Source organism: Pseudophryne corroboree, chromosome 4 (genome assembly GCF_028390025.1).
Source record: "Pseudophryne corroboree isolate aPseCor3 chromosome 4, aPseCor3.hap2, whole genome shotgun sequence".
In the NCBI taxonomy this organism is placed as follows: domain Eukaryota; kingdom Metazoa; phylum Chordata; class Amphibia; order Anura; family Myobatrachidae; genus Pseudophryne; species Pseudophryne corroboree.
In genome coordinates, this window is record NC_086447.1 from 312,190,359 (window position 1) to 312,211,748 (window position 21,390).

The 21,390-nt window shown below is 46.7% G+C and overlaps 1 protein-coding gene across 1 annotated transcript in view; it reads left to right on the forward strand.

Moving 5' to 3' along the window:
* The first annotated feature begins 1,689 nt into the window (after positions 1-1,689).
* The window catches only part of PIK3CA (phosphatidylinositol-4,5-bisphosphate 3-kinase catalytic subunit alpha), a 174,799-nt gene continuing 155,098 nt past the window's right edge, over positions 1,690-21,390 (forward strand). Inside the window, exons 1-3 of the mRNA XM_063916302.1 lie at positions 1,690-1,950; positions 4,162-4,252; positions 13,329-13,751. Coding sequence (XP_063772372.1) covers positions 13,400-13,751 — 352 coding nt within the window. The 5' untranslated portion in view covers positions 1,690-1,950; positions 4,162-4,252; positions 13,329-13,399. The remainder of the gene's footprint in view (positions 1,951-4,161; positions 4,253-13,328; positions 13,752-21,390) is intronic.

Below are 21,390 nucleotides of genomic sequence, written 5' to 3' on the forward strand. Positions count from 1 at the left end.
ATGGCCGGCATCATATTAAAATGCTCCCACCGTCACGCGTGCCACTTAGAAAGCGGTGGCGACCGCTAGTATAAACCAGCCTCACTAATCACAGAGCAGCAGTGCGCACAGGGCTAAAAAGGCTGCTGCTATTTATATGCCTATTTGGCCCATCCCCCTAGCACCAATCCAGCCAATCACATATTCTATAGCTGCAGTGTCCACAGGGCTAATGGCTGCTGCTAGTTATAATATGCGTTTGGGTCAGCCCCCCTAGCACCCTAATCCAGACCATCATATATCTTATGGTACACGTGAATGCATTGCGATAAATCGCCTGCACTATGTTGCCGCGTGACATATCGCTAGGCGATCTATCGCATGCAAAAAAAGTCACATATGTACCAAATCGTTTGGAATCGTATGGAACCACTCCCGGGAAGCTCCGGGAGAGTTCAAGGGAAATCGCCTCCGACATATCGTTCTAGTGTATGAGACCCTTTAGGTTAATTTATCTGGTGAGGGCAGGGCTGTTTCTAGCCAATTTGGCTCCCAGTGCAAGATTTAAAAATGCGCCCCCCCATGACATAAAAAAATGACCCCCCCCCCTACACACAGATAAAAAACAACAACTTGCGCGCGCACCCGACAAGGGGGCGTGGCCTCATCTAAATGGGTGTGGCCTCATTTAAATGGGCATGGCCTCGTCTGAAAAGACTAACTCACAATCCAGTTTTTGACCCTGCTCCAACAGATCACGACCACCACAGGAAAAAAAAAATTCTCCCATATTGAGCCCCACACAGTAATGCCCCCTGCACCATATTATGCCACACACCGCAATGCCCTTGATACATTAAATCCCCACACTACGGCAGGCAAGAGTCCCCATTTCACACATTACGGCAGGTGTCCCCATTTTACACATTGAGAGAGAGAGAGAGAGAGAGAGAATACTTACAGAGGCGATTACCGCTCTTCGGCCCGCCTCACCAGTCGCTCCTCGCTCGGGGGGGGGGGGGGGGGGGGAGTTTTGCGGAGTGTCGGGGTTGCGTCGTGATGTAACAGCGCAACAGCGTCATTCCGTGAAACTCCACCCCCCGAGCGGGTTACTCGGGGTGAAATAGGAGGGGGAAGCAGGGAGCCACAGTTAATGTCGCGGCGGGCGCCCAGTGCGGTTGCACTGCTCGCCTGCCCCAAGAAACGGCCCTGGGTGAGGGACAGGATTTGCTTGTTTGTCAACATATTTTATGATTGACAGTCACCAGTGCTGGTTTTCCTTATTACATTGACCATAAATTAAATAATTTAAATTGGTCCTGAAACACCAACCCAGGGCACCCCTGCAAGTGTCCTGAAGCACCCCAGGGTGCCACGGCACACAGTTTCAGAACCGATGGCCTAATGTACTATCCCACCCCATGACAGGTGCAATTGTAACAAGATTACCCATATTATTCACTTCAAGGGCTGAAGGGTGTACAGTGTTATAAACACACTTTTAAATGATCATTTCAAATATTGTAATCTTCTCTCTGACCTCCTGCATGTGAAGACAATGATGGGGATTTCCCATAACGCAGGAGCTCTCATACCTTAGTAATGTATGTATGTACCAAAACACGGTCATGCTTAATTGTCGTTATGTCATTTTTAAATAAAGCATCAAGAAAAAAAACACAAAACAAAACAAAAATAGTAAAACATAATAATCCCCGAGCTGGGAGCCAGTGACTGGCGGTGACGTCGGCGGATGCCGGAAGCGGGAGCGGAAGCTGCTGGGCTGCTACTGCTGGGGAGGAGGAAAATAACACAGCCGACTTTACGGAGCAGGAACCGGGCGAAGGCACCGACCGGGACGCTGATCCTCCCCGCCGGCCGCGGCAGCCTCCTCTTCCCCCAGCCGGGGGAGGATGGGGATGGACAAAGCTACGTGACGGTCCCAGCGGTGACAGACTGGAGAGCTTGACGGTAGTAGTGGGGCTGAGTGCAGTGCACGGAGCGGGGTACAAGAGCCCAGGGCCTGGTTACATGTGTCCCGGTCACCCCTCCCCCGGTACAGCTGTGTCAGGAGAGCTCCGCATCGCTAACCCCGGCCAGTGTGCATGAGGGCGGCTGGGGGATGCCCGCACCTCCCCTCCCTGTGCCAGTCACTGTTTTGGTCGTACATCCTGTGTGATGGTTGTATACGGGGGAAACCACCTCACACTACAAGTCCCAGCATGCCAGTCAGGTGGTACGGCACGAAGCGACTAGTAGTTCCACACACGAAATCCCAGAGTTTGCTGCAGCCTGCCTTGTGGCCCTGGAGCCTTACCCCCACCATGGTTCGGCACCCAGGAGCTGCACATCCTGCTGCTATTGGCCCCCTCACTGTCTCATTTCCTCTACTGCTTGCACAAGTATCCCATGTGCTGGAGAACCTGGCCGGCATGCAGTGCATGGCATCTGTGGTATTTGTAGTGCCACTGATGGGATAGCCATTTAGTGTCACGCCGTGTCTTTTTCTTATTTTCAGTCCGCATTGAATGTACAGTTGCTCTTACTTTAGCAATAAATGTTATGTAAAATTTGCCCTCAGTAAAGACCAGAATAGATGTAAATGATCTTGAATCATTTCTTTTGAAATTTGATTCCCAAAATAATTGTTTGAAAGGTTTATATGAGATGACAAATTGGACTGGCTATAGAGATTAGTAAGGTTAAACATCATAACACCATACACGTTTTTTTGTACATAAATGTAATATTTAATTGTCAAATCTGACTTTTTGATGGGCTTTTCAAGGTTTTTCCCCGTTTTTTTGGTCTTCTCTTGTTCTATATTGTAGGTGGAATACATTCCTTTGCTTGTTATTTCCTGTGACAGAGGAAACAGAGGGAGATGAGGATATATGACTCGTTTACAGTATAGCTCAAATACAGTATTGTCTTTATGAAATATCTCTGAGGCTGTTTAATCACAATCTGAAGGGCTAATTATGGCCTTACTTTATTTTTCTCCACGTTTGGGGCTCATTCTGAATTGGGTGCAATGCCGATATTTACGTATATTGGCTATTTTTTCTTACAGCAACAGTCTCACGACACAGGCCGTATGCCCCATGTTGTGTGCATACAGTCTCGTTGCTCCTAATTGAGCTGCGTGGGCGCTAGAATGTATTGGGCATTCCTGGGTAGTAACTGGGAGGTGGCTACTCAGATGCATAAAGGTATTCTGTCTTATGAAAGTGTCGCAGGAGTAGTGATCATGCACATTGGAGGTCATTCTCTGACGGAGGGTTCTGCAGCTAGCATGGGACTGGTGCAAGTGCGATGGTGTTTCCGATGGTTGCAGCTGGTCAAAGTGGGCCACCAAGTCCTTCCGCATTCAGACATACAGCTTTACATCAGAAGAAGGCCTGAATGTAGCATTAGCATAAAATCACAGACTCAAAAGACACTTATTCGGTTGCAGCAGTGTTTGACTCAGAATGAGCCCCTTTAATGGATTGCATTGTTTATTGTTTTTGGGGTTTTTATTTGTACATGAAAAAGTACAGGGGTATAACGTCATTTAATACTGCAGTATACGTTCCAGTCTGTTATTTCTCTTTAATTGTTTGCTATCCTTGATTTGAATAATTAATTAAGCCAAATAGAATGTACTGTGATGAAATAAAAATCTGTGTCTATGCTTTCAAGTATATTCCCAAGTTTGCATGATTGTGTTAATGTGCTCTATAGTTTGGGAGGAATTCATTTGTTTTTAATGCCCGATCTCCCATATAAAGTGGCGGGGCAATGATTATTACGTGCCGAAGGGTGCAAGTTACTGTGTGCTCATTACTTATCATGCATGTTGCACCCAAATGCATTGGGTTTAGACACGTGAAGATGCTAAACCAGTGCAAAATACTGGGTATGCTGCGTTTGGGCGCCCAAAAGCCTGACTTTCTTGTGCATATGCTTGCCATCTCAGGAGGGTGTCAGCAGAAATTATGGGCGCCCATTGGCACAAACTATTGAATTGCTGCTGTCACTGTAGATGGGCTCTGCAGGCAGCGCAAAACAATTGAATTCCCCTCATTGCGTTCTCCTTGAAGCATTCTACAAATTGTTGACTGTTGAAATTAAGATCCCATAATACTGTAGGTCAAAATGTTGAACTTTATTAACTGTAACATTTTCTTTTCACTTTAGTTCACCCAGTGAAAGATGCCGCTATTAAGGCAGCCAATGTAGCAAAGATTGCTTAAGAACCATAAAGCCTGGAGAAAAGGACTGTACATGGGTGAGCATGCAGCAAATGATTCTGATAAACATCTATCATGTGATCATCAGCATAAGGTGTTATCCATATGTATGTATAGGATAATGCTGGAATCAAAACAGAGGCAATATTTCACAGGTTCACTTGGATAAATGTAAAACAAAATCTGAGCATATAGCTACAGGTTCAGTTACCCTCATCCAAAATGCTTGGGACCAGAAGTATTTGCATACCATAATGAGATAACTTGGGGGTGGGACCCAAGTCTAAACATGAAAAGCATTTGTTTCATGTACACCTTATACACACAGCCTAAAGGTCACTTTATACTATATTCTTAATAATTGTACGCATGAAACAAAGTTTGTGTAAATAGAACAATCAGAAAGCAAAGATGTCACTATCTCAGTCACGTGCACAATTTCTTTGGATATCGTGTTTACAGATATGGGAGACTCGACCTGTACCAATTCTTCCAGTGCTGTACTGGAAATGGGAGGCACTTGCTATGCCGGCTATCGGGATCCCGGCGCTCAGCATACCGGTGCCGGAATCCCGACAGCCGGCATACCGACAACTATTTTCCCTCTTGGAGTGTCCATGACACCCCTGGAGGGCGCGCCACCGTGCCCGCAAGGGGCTCTTTTGTGCTCGCCTCGCTGCCGGTATACCAGCGGTCGGGATCCCGAGCGCCGGCGTACCGTAGTAGATACACTGGAAATAGCTGGTTGTGCTGAAGTTCTGAAAATGCAACCATTAAAAACAGTGAATGCTATAACCAGTTGCAACAAATGCTTGCCAGCCCTTTAATGATCCTGTGTACTAGATTTTTTAATAGTACGCCTATGATGTTAGTCTGCATGCCATGCAAGATGCTAGACAGCTAGTGAATCATATTACCTTGTTCTAGAAACTGTGGGGGAAAAGATAAACAGACAGCTTACAGGTACTTTTTTTTCTCTATCGTCCTAGTGGATGCTGGGGTTCCTGAAAGGACCATGGGGGGGGATAGCGGCTCCGCAGGAGACAGGGCACAAAAAGTAAAGCTTTTCCGATCAGGTGGTGTGCACTGGCTCCTCCCCCTATGACCCTCCTCCAGACTCCAGTTAGATTTTTGTGCCCGGCCGAGAAGGGTGCAATCTAGGTGGCTCTCCTAAAGAGCTGCTTAGAGAAAGTTTAGCTAGGTTTTTTATGTTACAGTGATTCCTGCTGGCAACAGGATCACTGCAGCGAGGGACTGAGGGGAGAAGGAGTCAACTCACCTGCGTGCAGGATGGATTGGCTTCTTGGCTACTGGACATCAAGCTCCAGAGGGACGATCACAGGTACAGCCTGGATGGTCACCGGAGCCGCGCCGCCGGCCCCCTTGCAGATGCTGAAGACAGAAGAGGTCCAGAATCGGCGGCTGAAGACTCCTGCAGTCTTCTAAAGGTAGCGCACAGCACTGCAGCTGTGCGCCATTTTCCTCTCAGCACACTTCACACGGCAGTCACTGAGGGTGCAGGGCGCTGGGAGGGGGGCGCCCTGGGAGGCAAAATAGTACCTATAAAGGCTAAAAATACCTCACATATAGCCCTAGAGGCTATATGGAGATATTTAACCCCTGCCTGATTTCTCAAAATAGCGGGAGACGAGCCCGCCGGAAAAGGGGCGGGGCCTATCTCCTCAGCACACGGCGCCATTTCCTCTCACAGCTCCGCTGGTCAGGACGGCTCCCAGGTCTCTCCCCTGCACTGCACTACAGAAACAGGGTAAAACAGAGAGGGGGGGCAAATTTATGGCGATATTTTTATATAACAAAGCAGCTATAGGGGAGCACTTATGATAAGGCTATCCCTGATATATATATAGCGCTTTTGGTGTGTGCTGGCAAACTCTCCCTCTGTCTCCCCAAAGGGCTAGTGGGTCCTGTCTTCATTAGGAGCATTCCCTGTGTGTCTGCTGTGTGTCGGTACGTGTGTGTCGACATGTATGAGGACGATATTGGTGTGGAGGCGGAGCAATTGCCAAATATGGGGATGTCACCTCCTAGGGGGTCGACACCAGAATGGATGCCTTTATTTATGGAACTACGGGATAGTGTCAACACGCTAAAGCAGTCGTTTGACGACATGAGACGGCCGGACAATCAATTAGTGCCTGTCCAGGCGACTCAAACACCGTCAGGGGCTGTGAAACGCCCTTTGCCTCAGTCGGTCGACACAGACCCAGACACAGGCGATGACTCCAGTGGTGACGGTGACGAATCAACCGTATTTTCCAGTAGGGCCACACGTTATATGATTTTGGCAATGAAGGAGGCGTTACATTTAGCTGATACTACAGGTACCACTAAACAGGGTATTATGTGGGGTATGAAAAAACTACCTATAGTTTTTCCTGAATCAGAAGAACTAAATGACGTGTGTAATGAAGCGTGGGTTGCCCCTGATAAAAAGCTGATAATTTCAAAGAAATTATTGGCATTATACCCTTTCCCGCCAGAGGTTAGGGAGCGCTGGGAAACACCTCCTAGGGTGGACAAGGCGCTAACACGCTTATCTAAACAAGTGGCGTTACCCTCTCCTGAGACGGCCGCACTTAAAGATCCATCAGATAGGAGGATGGAAAATATCCAAAAAAGTATATACACACATGCAGGTGTTATACTACGACCAGCTGTAGCAACTGCCTGGATGGGCAGTGCGGGGGTAGTTTGGTCAGAATCCCTGATTGAAAATATTGATACCCTGGACAGGGACAATATTTTACTGTCGTTAGAACAAATAAAGGATGCATTTCTTTATATGCGTGATGCACAGAGGGATATATGCACACTGGCATCACGGGTAAGTGCTATGTCCATTTCGGCCAGAAGAGCTTTATGGACGCGACAGTGGACAGGCGATGCGGATTCAAAACGGCATATGGAAGTTTTGCCGTATAAGGGGGAGGAGTTATTTGGAGTCGGTCTATCAGATTTGGTGGCCACGGCTACAGCCGGGAAATCCACCTTTCTACCTCAAGTCACTCCCCAACAGAAAAAGGCACCGACTTTTCAACCGCAGCCCTTTCGTTCCTTTAAAAATAAGAGAGCAAAGGGCTATTCATATTTGCCACGAGGCAAAGGTCGAGGGAAGAGACAGCAACACGCAGCTCCTTCCCAGGATCAGAAGCCCTCCCCGGCTTCTACAAAAGCCTCAGCATGACGCTGGGGCTTCTCAAGCGGACTCGGGGACGGTGGGCGGTCGTCTCAAAAATTACAGCGCGCAGTGGGCTCACTCGCAAGTAGATCCCTGGATCCTGCAGATAATATCTCAGGGATACAGGTTGGAATTAGAGACAGATCCACCTCGCCGTTTCCTGAGGTCTGCTTTACCAACGTCCCCCTCCGAAAGGGAGACGGTGTTGGAAGCCATTCACAAGCTGTACTCTCAGCAGGTGATAGTCAAGGTACCTCTTCTGCAACAAGGGAAGGGGTATTATTCCACTCTTTTTGTGGTACCGAAGCCGGATGGCTCGGTAAGGCCTATTCTAAATCTGAAGTCCTTGAACCTGTACATAAAGAAGTTCAAGTTCAAAATGGAGTCACTCAGAGCAGTGATAGCGAACCTGGAAGAGGGGGACTTTATGGTATCCTTGGACATCAAGGATGCGTATCTCCACGTTCCAATTTACCCCTCACACCAGGGGTACCTCAGGTTCGTTGTACAAAACTGTCACTATCAGTTTCAGACGCTGCCGTTCGGATTGTCCACGGCACCTCGGATCTTTACAAAGGTAATGGCCGAGATGATGATTCTTCTTCGAAGAAAAGGCGTATTAATTATCCCATACTTGGACGATCTCCTAATAAGGGCGAGGTCCAGAGAACAGCTAGAGATGGGATTAGCACTGTCTCAAGAAGTGCTAAAACAGCACGGGTGGATTCTGAATATTCCAAAATCCCAGTTAATGCCGACAACTCGTCTGCTGTTCCTAGGGATGATTCTGGACACGGTTCAGAAAAAGGTTTTTCTCCCGGAGGAAAAAGCCAAGGAGTTATCCGAGCTTGTCAGGAACCTCCTAAAACCAGGAAAGGTGTCTGTACATCAATGCACAAGAGTCCTGGGAAAAATGGTGGCTTCTTACGAAGCGATTCCATTCGGCAGATTCCACGCAAGAATTTTCCAAAGGGATCTGTTGGACAAATGGTCAGGGTCGCATCTTCAGATGCACCTACGGATAACCCTGTCTCCAAGGACAAGGGTGTCTCTTCTGTGGTGGTTGCAGAGTGCTCATCTATTGGAGGGCCGCAGATTCGGAATACAGGATTGGATCCTGGTGACCACGGACGCCAGCCTGAGAGGCTGGGGAGCAGTCACACAAGGAAGAAACTTCCAGGGAGTATGGACGAGCCTGGAAACGTCTCTTCACATAAACATTCTGGAACTAAGAGCAATATACAATGCTCTAAACCAGGCAGAACCTCTGCTTCAGGGAAAACCGGTATTGATCCAGTCGGACAACATCACGGCAGTCGCCCATGTGAACAGACAGGGCGGCACAAGAAGCAGGAGGGCAATGGCAGAAGCTGCAAGGATTCTTCGCTGGGCAGAGAATCATGTGATAGCACTGTCAGCAGTGTTCATCCCGGGAGTGGACAACTGGGAAGCAGACTTCCTCAGCAGACACGATCTTCACCCGGGAGAGTGGGGACTTCATCCAGAAGTCTTCCACATGCTGGTAACCCGTTGGGAAAGACCAATGGTGGACATGATGGCGTCTCGCCTCAACAAAAAACTGGACAGGTATTGCGCCAGGTCAAGAGATCCGCAGGCAATAGCTGTGGACGCGCTGGTAACGCCTTGGGTGTACCAGTCGGTGTATGTGTTTCCTCCTCTGCCTCTCATACCAAAAGTATTGAGAATTATACGGCAAAGAGGCGTAAGAACGATACTAGTGGTTCCGGATTGGCCAAGGAGGACTTGGTACCCGGAACTTCAAGAGATGATCACGGAAGATCCGTGGCCTCTACCTCTAAGGAGGGACTTGCTTCAGCAGGGTCCCTGTCTGTTTCAAGACTTACCGCGGCTGCGTTTGACGGCATGGCGGTTGAACGCCGGATCCTAAAGGAAAGAGGCATGCCGGAAGAAGTCATTCCTACTTTGATTAAAGCAAGGAAGGAAGTAACCGTGCAACATTATCACCGAATTTGGCGAAAATATGTTGCGTGGTGCGAAGATCGGAGTGCTCCGACGGAGGAATTTCAACTGGGTCGATTCCTACATTTCCTGCAATCAGGATTGTCAATGGGTCTCAAATTGGGATCTATTAAGGTTCAAATTTCGGCCCTGTCGATTTTCTTTCAAAAAGAATTGGCTTCAGTCCCTGAAGTCCAGACCTTTGTTAAGGGAGTGCTGCATATTCAGCCTCCTGTGGTGCCTCCAGTGGCACCGTGGGATCTAAATGTGGTTTTGGACTTCCTAAAATCTCATTGGTTTGAACCACTAAAAAAGGTGGATTTGAAATATCTCACATGGAAAGTGACCATGCTTCTAGCCCTGGCTTCTGCCAGGAGAGTGTCAGAATTGGCAGCTTTATCTTACAAAAGCCCATATCTGATTTTCCATTCGGACAGGGCAGAACTGCGGACTCGTCCGCATTTTCTCCCTAAGGTGGTGTCAGCATTTCATCTGAACCAGCCTATTGTAGTGCCTGCGGCTACAAGTGACTTGGAGGACTCCAAGTTACTGGACGTTGTCAGAGCATTAAAAATATATATTGCAAGGACAGCTGGAGTCAGAAAATCTGACTCGTTGTTTATATTGTATGCACCCAACAAGATGGGTGCTCCTGCGTCTAAGCAGACGATTGCTCGTTGGATCTGTAGCACAATCCAACTTGCACATTCTGTGGCAGGCTTGCCACAGCCTAAATCTGTAAAGGCCCACTCCACAAGGAAGGTGGGCTCATCTTGGGCGGCTGCCCGAGGGGTCTCGGCATTACAACTTTGCCGAGCAGCTACGTGGTCAGGGGAGAACACGTTTGTAAAATTTTACAAATTTGATACTCTGGCTAAGGAGGACCTGGAGTTCTCTCATTCGGTGCTGCAGAGTCATCCGCACTCTCCCGCCCGTTTGGGAGCTTTGGTATAATCCCCATGGTCCTTTCAGGAACCCCAGCATCCACTAGGACGATAGAGAAAATAAGATTTTACTTACCGATAAATCTATTTCTCGGAGTCCGTAGTGGATGCTGGGCGCCCATCCCAAGTGCGGATTATCTGCATAAGTTGTACATAGTTATTGTTAACTAATTCGGGTTATTGTTAAAGGAAGCCATCTTTCAGAGGCTCCGCTGTTATCATACTGTTAACTGGGTTTAGATCACAAGTTGTACGGTGTGATTGGTGTGGCTGGTATGAGTCTTACCCGGGATTCAAAATCCTCCCTTATTGTGTACGCTCGTCCGGGCACAGTACCTAACTGGAGTCTGGAGGAGGGTCATAGGGGGAGGAGCCAGTGCACACCACCTGATCGGAAAAGCTTTACTTTTTGTGCCCTGTCTCCTGCGGAGCCGCTATCCCCCCCCATGGTCCTTTCAGGAACCCCAGCATCCACTACGGACTCCGAGAAATAGATTTATCGGTAAGTAAAATCTTATTTTTTTTTTTAACGTTTTTATTGAAGCATCGCATGTAATACAAAGTATACATTACAATAGTGCAATAACAATGGGCAATGCCACCAGCAGAAAATAAAATCATAAAAGTGCTATCTCATCCTATACAGTTCACTAGTAAAATAACAATAGGCCGTGTCCCCAGTGAATAATAAAGACAATAAGTGCCACCTGTAAATATAGCAGAGTCTTTACAGGGGACACGATTTCTCCAGCTATGAAAAACGCCACATGTCAGGTTTGAATAATGAATACTCACAGGTACATTTAACATTGAAACAGAAGTCGCTTTAACAGAGAAAACTCAGGTACTTTTCCAGAGTAGTAGGTGATTTATTAATAGTTGCAGTTGTGATTATTTGCTTATCATGTATTTGTTTCAAAGAACTTTTGTGAAGTGGATTTTTCCTTTAAAATTATCTGAATTACCCAACCTATTGGTTTGCTTTATTACTGAAATTAAAGGTAAATTTTTTTCCGTTTTGGAGTTTAGAGGGCCCACCTATTCGGTCCGTGAAGTGTATTAGGTTGTCTGTCATTGCATTAGATCAACCTTATTTACTAAAAACATTTTCTTTATATAGAATATTTTTTCTAATATTTTTTAAATCTGGCGTCAGTCTGCTTAATAGTGTCTTTGACAGGTGGAAAGTTCTTTTACAAAGTCTTATTATCTCATTAGGCTTCTAGGAGAATGCAGAATATATGTCTGCATAACTTTCACTTACTATTGACTATTCTCTGTGAAGATTGTTCAACGCTGTAGATAATGGAGAGACAAAAATGTGATAACAGGCATAATAGTAACATCTTTTATAGAAGCTACAGTAGGTAAAACTCAGGACAATTAAAAAAAACAAAAACAAAAAAAACAACAACTTTAATATGGCTTTAATTGTCTGTTGCAGATAGTTTTGTTTGGCCGAAAAGTAATTTTTGGTTTATTGGGTAATTCAATTATGGCCCTGCTGCTTAATATGTAATGAGTCTATGTTTCACAATAAAATAAACCGCGACTTGAAACCATTAATCTTACATAATATGTTTTAAATATTTAATGGTTTCCTTTTTTACAGAGTAAGTAAAAACAGATCATAAAACAGGAATCAGATCATTTAATCATTATAGTACTAGATTTGGAACTAGCATTATCAATATATTATAGAAAACTATTTTAGATTTTCGTACATTTTGCTAAATCAACCTTTGCCAGTCATTTGGGTAGAGGCTTTACTTTTGAAGTGTAGAAAGAGTTAATGGTCGCACCAAAACAGTACCTTGCATTTTATTAGTAGGGAATGTAGTATTATTTGCAAACAGGATATACTTGTTTACAGGAATTAATTTCGGCTCTTTTTTTGAATGTACATCCTGGAAGGAATCAGGTTGCTGTTCTACAACAGAATTTTTTTTTTTGTTCCAGATGTTGCCAAAATGTTATAAGTTTTCAGTTATTTTGGAAATCTGGAATTATGTATCTAATACAAGATAGAAATTGCTGTTTGTTATAAGATGATGTTTTAATTCTCATGGCTGACAAAAAAAAATTAATCTGTCCTGTTGGGGGTTAGGACATTGGTCTGTAGTCCAAATATGAACTGTGTTCCAAAAGGACATCTGTACATTGTACTTGTATTTAGGTATGCAATCAGTAGCTGAAAATAACAATTCAGATGCATATTCAAAAGAAGGGGTTAACCGTGTTGTTTGTGCAGTGCATCCAGAATGGTCTTTCCTCAGGGGACAATTTGCAGGGAAACAAGGACTTTTTCTTTGTCTTTCCCTTTAGTATTTTGGTCCATTTTTTCACACTTCTTGTCTGGGGCATTTATAAATATCATGGATGCTATTGACACAGTTATAAGTAATATGGATGTTATTGACACAAGTATTTCTGACCGCTACTCAAATGCGTAATCTAAAATGACACCACTTACTTCCCTCTCTCAATCGATGCAGTCTTTGTGGAATAGGTCACATAACTTTCCATTATGTCAATATTAATTGTATTCTTTAGCTGTTGGTTATGGGGAGTTTCTCGGCTCATTCATCACACATTATCCTGTTTAAAATGGTACTGTAGAGTTTTAAAAATCCTTTAGCAGAGAAAGATTTCTTATGATGAAAGCAGAAATAATTTCCATGCTAAATGCCTGTAATTTTCCAGTTATATTTCTTTTTTAATTTTTTTTGTTTCTGTATTTATTTGTTTTGCTGAACAAGAGCTGTATGTGGGGTAGATCCTCACCTCCATTTTTATTTTGCAACTAGCTCGACCAGGATCCTGCACGGTCACATATGTTTGACGTATTCTTTAGTAGCATCCTGACCCTGGAAGTAGAACTCCTTTTATGCGCAGCACTGATAGGACAGTGCTAGTAGGGGCTTTAGGATTTTGAGGAAGAAAACTAAACTGGAAGCAAAAAAATCTAAACATATTTTCTAATTTTTTCAGGTTCTTTATGCAGAATCAATGCTGTGATAATTGTCTTCTAGAGAGGAGATAACCAAACAAGTTTGGCAATCATGCCACCAAGACCTTCCTCCGGAGAATTATGGGGGATGCACTTGATGCCCCCTAGCATCCTGGTGGATTGCTTATTGCCCAATGGAATGATGGTGACATTAGAATGTTGTCGTGAGGCTACTCTTGTGAACATTAAGCATGAGTTGTTTAAAGAGGCCAGGAAGTACCCTCTTCACCACTTACTCCAAGATGAGTCCTCTTATATTTTTGTCAGTGTTACACAAGAGGCAGAAAGAGAAGAATTCTTCGATGAGACTCGCCGCCTTTGTGATCTTAGGTTGTTCCAACCTTTCCTCAAAGTCATTGAGCCTGTAGGGAACAGGGAAGAGAAAATTCTAAATCGGGAAATTGGTAAGATCTGATAAATGTTACGCTTTAATACCGCCGCTAATAGCATTGCCGGGGTCTTTTCTGTTAGCTCCGATGCCGGCTCTGTTGTCATGCGATGCCAGCACTTATCGTGCATTATACATCGGATGCCATAATCCCCGATAAGCAGCCGCCAGGGTCACGATAACACATGGCCTCCAATTGGATACCTCAATAATGACCATCAACTGAAATCGTATCGGGGCTAATAGGATACCTTCCTTAAAAGTGATTGGTTTTTTTTTTTACTTTTTTTTGTTTCTAGAGATAAAGCCAGTAAGGATATATAACTGCATTAAAGATAGATGCCACACTGTTTTATTTTTATAGTATTCTTTCTATCATTTTTATTGAAGTTTCAAAAATTAAAAGGGATACAGGAAAAAGAATGAGAAGCGATCACATTTTATAAGCACCATGCTACACATGCGAGGCAATATGAGAGTCATGTAATTAATACAGAGGAAGAGGATTCTCACAGAGGTTTATGGGAATATAGTAGTCCTTCCGGTCCACTCCCCTTTATGGCCCTGTGTATATATCTATAGCTACCTGAGAGAGAGCGAATAGGGAGGGAGCGAGACTAGACTGAGGGTGAGAAAGTGGGAGACTAAGGGGAAGAGTGGGGGAGACTGGTGGAGACAGCGAGACAGACAGATGAGACACTCTGTTATAGCAGCAGGTCTATAATGGGGGTGGACACTTCACAGCATTAGGTCCCGCCCCCTTCCACATATACTTGCGAATTGCGGCATTATGTCCATGAGGGTGCAGGACTGCAATAATCAGTAGTGCCCACTCACTATAGAGATGGAAACCAAACCTACATGAATTGCATTGCCAGTACAGGGACCTGGTGTTCAGGGCAGTGTTTGCCGCAGTGTGGAGCCCCCTGAGATACACGAACCATTTTAGCCCTGAAAATATGCTGCTGTGAGCCAGGTGCAGGCCCCTTCTCTGTCAGGGCCCCGGCAGTATTTTATTGGGGTTTTACACTCTGGCATAAGTATCTTCCTAGTACCCTACTAAAGCATAGATTTGGTCATTGTTTTAATGAAGTAATTTTTTATTGAACCTACTTACAGAACAATAAAAGAAAAGCAACAAAACAATAGAAGTACATGCCACCTCAACACAAAATATTAAATAGTAAACATGTGGCACAAACTTATTAATTTGTCAGTGAATAATATAGGCATCATGTACCGTGCATCCGGAAAGTATTCACATCGCTTCACTTTTTCCACATTTTGTCATGTTACAGCCTTATTCCAAAAAGGAATACATTTATTTTTCCCCTCAAAATTCTACACACAACACCCATGACAACATGAAGTAATTTTTTTTTTCTCTAACGTCCTAGAGGATGCTGGGGACTCCGTAAGGACCATTGGGAGAGACGGGCTCCGCAGGAGACATGGGCACTTTAAGAAAGAATTTAGTTCCTGGTGTGCACTGGCTCCTCCCTCTCTGCCCCTCCTCCAGACCTCAGTTTGATTCTGTGCCCAGAGGAGCTGGGTGCTTTTCAGTGAGCTCTCCTGAGTTTGCTGATAGAAAGTTTTTTGTTAGGTTTTTTTATTTTCAGGGAGCTCTGCTGGCAACAGACTCCCTGCACCGTGGGACTGAGGGGAGAGAAGCAGCCCTACTCTCTGAAGCTAGGTCCTGCTTCTTAGGCTACTGGACACCATTAGCTCCAGAGGGATCGGTACGCAGGATCTCACCCTCGCCGTCCGTCCCAGAGCCGCGCCGCCGTCCCCCTCGCAGAGCCGGAAGACTGAAGCCGGGTGAGTATGAGAAGCAAGAAGACTTCACAGGCCGCAGAAGACTTCGTGACCTTCACTGGAGGTAACGCACAGCACTGCAGCTGTGCGCCATTGCTCCACACACCTACACATACTCCGGTCACTGTTAGGGTGCAGGGGGGGGGGCGCCCTGGGCAGCATTTGGGACCTCATTCTGGCAAATGAACACATATATACAGCTGGGCACTGTATATATGTAGGAGCCCCCGCCAAATAAATAAAATTTAAGCGGGACAGAAGCCCGCCGCCGAGGGGGCGGGGCTTCTCCCTCAGAACTCACCAGCGCCATTTTTTTCTCCACAGCACGCTGAGAGGAAGCTCCCCAGAGTCTCCCCTGCTGATACACGGTAGAAGAGGGTTGAAAAGAGAGGGGGGGCACATAATTAGGTGCAAAAAAGTATATAAACAGCAGCTACTGGGTTAACATTAAGTTATTGTGTTATTCCTGGGTTATATAGCGCTGGGGTGTGTGCTGGCATACACTCTCTCTCGGTCTCTCCAAAGGGCCTCGTGGGGGAACTGTCTTCAGAAACGACATTCCCTGTGTGTGTGTGGTGTGTCTGTACGCTTGTGTCGACATGTCTGATGTGGAAGGCTATGTGGGAGAGGAGCGGGAGCAAATGAACGTGGTGTCTCCGCCGACACCTGATTGGATGGATATGTGGAAGGTTTTAAATGATAATGTAAATTCCTTGCATAAAAGATTAGACAAGGCTGATGCATTGGGACAGTCAGGGTCTCAACCCGTGCCTGATCCTATGTCGCAGGGACCGTCGGGGTCTCATAAGCGCCCACTATCCCAAATTGTTGACACAGATACCGACATGGATTCTGACTCCAGTGTCGATTACGATGATGCAAAGTTACAGCCAAAGTTGGCTAAATCACTCCGATATATGATTATAGCAATTAAGGAGGTTTTGCACATCACAGAGGAAACCCCTGTCCCTGACACAAGAGTTTATATGTATAGGGAAAGAAACCTGAGGTAACTTTTCCCCCCTCACACGAACTGAATGAGTTATGTGAAAAAGCTTGGGAATCTCCAGATAAAAAACTGCAGATTTCCAAACGGATTCTTATGGCGTATCCTTTCCCGCCAACAGACAGGTTACGATGGGAATCCTCCCTTAGGGTGGACAAAGCTTTAACACGCTTATCCAAAAAGGTAACCCTGCCGTCCCAGGATACGGCTACCCTCAAGGATGCTGCTGAGCTCAAACGGGAGGGTACCCTGAAGTCCATTTATACACATTCAGGTACCTTGCTCAGACCGGCAATCGCGTCGGCCTGGGTCTGTAGTGCAGTAGCGGCATGGACTGATACCTTATCAGAGGAGTTTGATACCCTAGATAGGGATACTGTTTTATTGACCCTGGGGCATATTAAAGACGCTGTCCTTTATATGAGAGATGCTCAAAGAGACATTAGTCTGCTGGGTTCTAGAATAAACGCTATGTCGATTTCTGCCAGAAGGGTCCTGTGGACTCGGCAATGGACAGGTGATGCCGACTCAAAACGGCATATGGAGGTTTTACCTTACAGGGGTGAGGAATTGTTCGGTGAAGGTCTCTCGGACCTGGTCTCCACAGCCACGGCTGGAAAGTCAAATTTTTTGCCTTATGTTCCCTCACAGCCTAAGAGAGCACCGCATTATCAAATGCAGTCCTTTCGTTCACAAAGAAACAAAGTCCGAGGTGCGTCCTTTCTTGCCAGAGGTAGGGGCAGAGGGAAGAAGCTGCACAATACAGCTAGTTCCCAAGAACAGAAGTCCTCCCCGGCCTCTGCAAAATCCACCGCATGACGCTGGGGCTCCACTGGCGGAGTCGGCGCCAGTGGGGGCGCGTCTTCGGAATTTCAGCCACATGTGGGTTCACTCCCAGGTGGATCCCTGGGCAATAGAAATTGTGTCTCAGGGTTACAAGCTGGAATTCGAAGAGGTGCCACCTCGCCGGTTTTTCAAATCGGCCCTACCGTCTTCCCCCCTAGAGAGGGAGATAGTGTTAAATGCAATACAAAAATTGTATCTTCAGCAGGTGGTGGTCGAGGTTCCCCTCCTTCAACAGGGAAGGGGTTATTATTTGACCATGTTTGTGGTTCCGAAACCGGACGGTTCGGTGAGACCCATATTGAATTTAAAATCTCTGAACCTATACTTGATGAGGTTCAAGTTCAAGATGGAATCGCTAAGAGCGGTCATCGCCAGCCTGGAAGGGGGGGATTTTATGGTGTCACTGGACATAAAGGATGCTTACCTTCATGTCCCCATTTATCCACCTCATCAGGCGTACCTAAGAATTGCGGTACAGGACTGTCATTACCAATTTCAGACGTTGCCGTTTGGGCTCTCAACGGCTCCGAGGATTTTCACCAAGGTAATGGCGGAAATGATGGTGCTCCTGCGCAAGCAGGGTGTCACAATTATCCCGTACTTGGACGATCTCCTCATAAAAGCGAGATCAAGAGAGCAGTTGCTGAACAGCGTATCTCTTTCACTGAAAGTGTTACAACAACACGGCTGGATTCTCAATATCCCAAAGTCGCAGTTGGTTCCTACGACTTGTCTGCCTTTCTTGGGCATGATTCTGGACACGACCCAGAAAAGGGTTTATCTTCCGATAGAAAAAGCCCAGGAACTTATGACTCTGGTCAGGAACCTTTTGAAATCAAGACAGGTGTCCGTGCATCTTTGCACTCGAGTCCTGGGAAAGATGGTGGCCTCATACGAGGCCATTCCCTTTGGCAGGTTCCATGCGAGGACTTTCCAATGGGATCTGTTGGACAAGTGGTCCGGATCACATCTACAGATGCATCGGTTGATCACCCTATCCCCCAGGGCCAGGGTGTCGCTCCTGTGGTGGCTGCAGAGTGCTCACCTTCTCGAGGGCCGCAGATTCGGCATTCAGGATTGGATCCTGGTGACCACGGACGCAAGCCTCCAAGGTGGGGGAGCAGTCACACAGGGAAGAAATTTCCAGGGTCTTTGGTCAAGTCAAGAGACTTGTCTGCACATTAACATCCTGGAACTAAGGGCCATATACAACGCCCTACGTCAAGCGGAGGCCTTACTTCGCGACCAACCAGTTCTGATCCAGTCAGACAACATCATCGCAGTGGCTCATGTAAACCGCCAAGGCGGCACAAGGAGCAGAGCGGCAATGGCGGAAGCTACCAGGATTCTTCGCTGGGCGGAGAATCATGTAAGCACACTGTCAGCAGTGTTCATTCCGGGAGTGGACAACTGGGAAGCAGACTTCCTCAGCAGACACGACCTACACCCGGGAGAGTGGGGACTTCATCCAGAAGTCTTCGCACAGATTGTGAGTCGGTGGGAACTGCCACAGATAGACATGATGGCGTCCCGCCTCAACAAAAAGCTACAGAGGTATTGCGCCAGGTCCAGGGACCCTCGGGCAGTAGCGGTAGACGCCCTCGTGACACCGTGGGTGTTCCGGTCCGTCTATGTATTTTCTCCTCTTCCTCTCATACCCAAGGTGTTGAGATTAGTAAGAAGAAAAGGAGTGAGAACAATCCTCGTTGTTCCAGATTGGCCACGACGGACCTGGTATCCAGATCTGCAGGAAATGCTCACAGAAGATCCGTGGCCTCTTCCTCTAAGGCAGGACCTGTTGCAACAGGGACCCTGTCTGTTCCAAGACTTACCGTGGCTGCGTTTGAAGGCATGGCGGTTGAACGCCGGTGTCACGATCCGGGTATCTGGACGCCATTACCTGCTGTTCAGATGTCTTCTGAGACTGGCTCAGCGTTCCAAGTCCGGATCTCATCTGTGTCCACACTCTGTGCATCCCTCCTGTCGTTCTGAGACACTACTACAGCGACGCCATGTTTGAATCCAACATGGCGTCTCCCGTCCTCCGCGGCCTCTGCCGCCGTTCCTGTAATATTGCTGCAGGTTCTCAGAGTGGTTTATTATGCCTGCCGCGGCCTCCGCTGTCCTCCACGTGTCTCAGCATATAACTGTCATCTATCGTCTCCTGTCCTCCGCGGCTGGCGCCGCCATTATCACTATGTTTGCACATTACATTTCAAACCAGTTTTCCCTCCAGGTTCCAGCATGGGCGCAGCCATGTTGGATTTGATCACATGCTCCAATTCCTCCAATCCACCATCTCTGGAATCTGCATAATTGCCTAGCCAATGCCTGCATAGCAGCAGGTATAAGTATCCTGTGTCTAGGCCAGATAGATGTCAGTGCTTTGAATGTCATACCTTGTTCCAGTCTCTCTCTCCTGTGGCTTGTTTCTCCAGGTTCCAGTTCCTGTCTCCAGCATCCACAAAGAGACCCGCACCTGCTTTCCATCTTGCAGTGCAGCCTGACTCTACAGCCTTCCGTGGCTGTCCAGTTTCCAGCTATCTACTATCTGCTTCCAAGCAGCCAGCTTTCAACTGATTCCAGCTTCTACCAAACACCGGTGCTGATCCAGCGGATCCTATCTTATCAGCAGTATCCACTACCACCGGTAATCAACTATCAGCTATTCTGTTTCTACGCTCACTAGCATCTCACATCATCCATTCTATATTTCATCACCTGGCTGGTTCCATCCAGCACCCACTCCGTGACTTTAGTACCTGGCTGATTCCATTCAGCACCCACTCTGTGTTTCATTACCTGGCTGATTCCATTCAGCATCCACTCCGTGTTTTACCACCTGGCTGGTTCCATCCAGCTGATACAGCAGCTTACTCAAATTACCAGATTCACCTGTTACAACTACTGGCATGTTCCTCGGCTATCTCCACTACTACAACCAGGCCTGGTAAGGATTTCTATCAAAGGACTTTAACATCTGTTCTAACCTACCAGTGCTCTGCAATACCTTCTACGGTTACGTGTTCCAGGAACTGTGTTATTTGCCACTGTCTTTGATTTACTTTGAATGCTGCTTGTCATTTCACGGAGTCTGTTAAATAAACTTTTATTTTGAATTTTAAACTGGTTGTCATGGTCACACCTTCGGGTAATCAATCTGCACTTACATGTCCAGGGGTCTGATTAAACCTCCCAGGTTTAACTTCATCTCAGCCCCTACAACTGAGGCTTCCTCCCGTCAGCCTAAACCCTCAGTTGTGACAGCCGGATCCTAGCGGAAGAAGGTATTCCGGTTGAGGTTATCCCTACGCTGATAAAGGCTAGGAAGGAAGTACAGTGATCGCGCTGTGCAGAAAAAATTGTGGGTCCCGGGGACCCCTCACTTTAAAAAATTGGGGTCCTACTTCACAGTTTCTGGGTCCCATAGCAATGTATGCTTTTGAGCTCCCCTTATGCCTCCCCACATAGCATTAGACCACCCCACATGGTAGACAGCAGTTATGGCAGTATTGCGGGGCAAATGGGGGGTTAGGTGCAGGAAGTGCTGTAGGCAGTGTTAGGGGTAGGGAGGCATCAGTACCCAGGATTCGGTGAGTCCTGCTCCCCGTCAACTTTTAAGATCAGCTTCTCTGTGTCCTTGTTGAAGCCTTACCGCTATAACACGAGGTGTGTGCATATGCTGGGCACTGCTTTGGTTTGGGGATTGTTTGTGTCTATGCTGAGCACTGTGTATGGATATGGGAGTTTGTTTGCTGGTCACTGTGTATGGGGGGATGTATCATGGGCACTGTGGGTATGGAGTACCCATATGCTAGGCGCTGGGGGGGGGGGGGAGGGGTGTATAATGAGCACTGTGTGGGTATGGGTGGTGCGTATGATGGCCAGTGTGTGGGTATAGAGGGTGCTATGAGCATTGTAAGTGTGTATAATGGGCACTGTGTGGTATAGGGGTGTTCGTGTGATGGGCGCTGTGTGTCACGGGTGT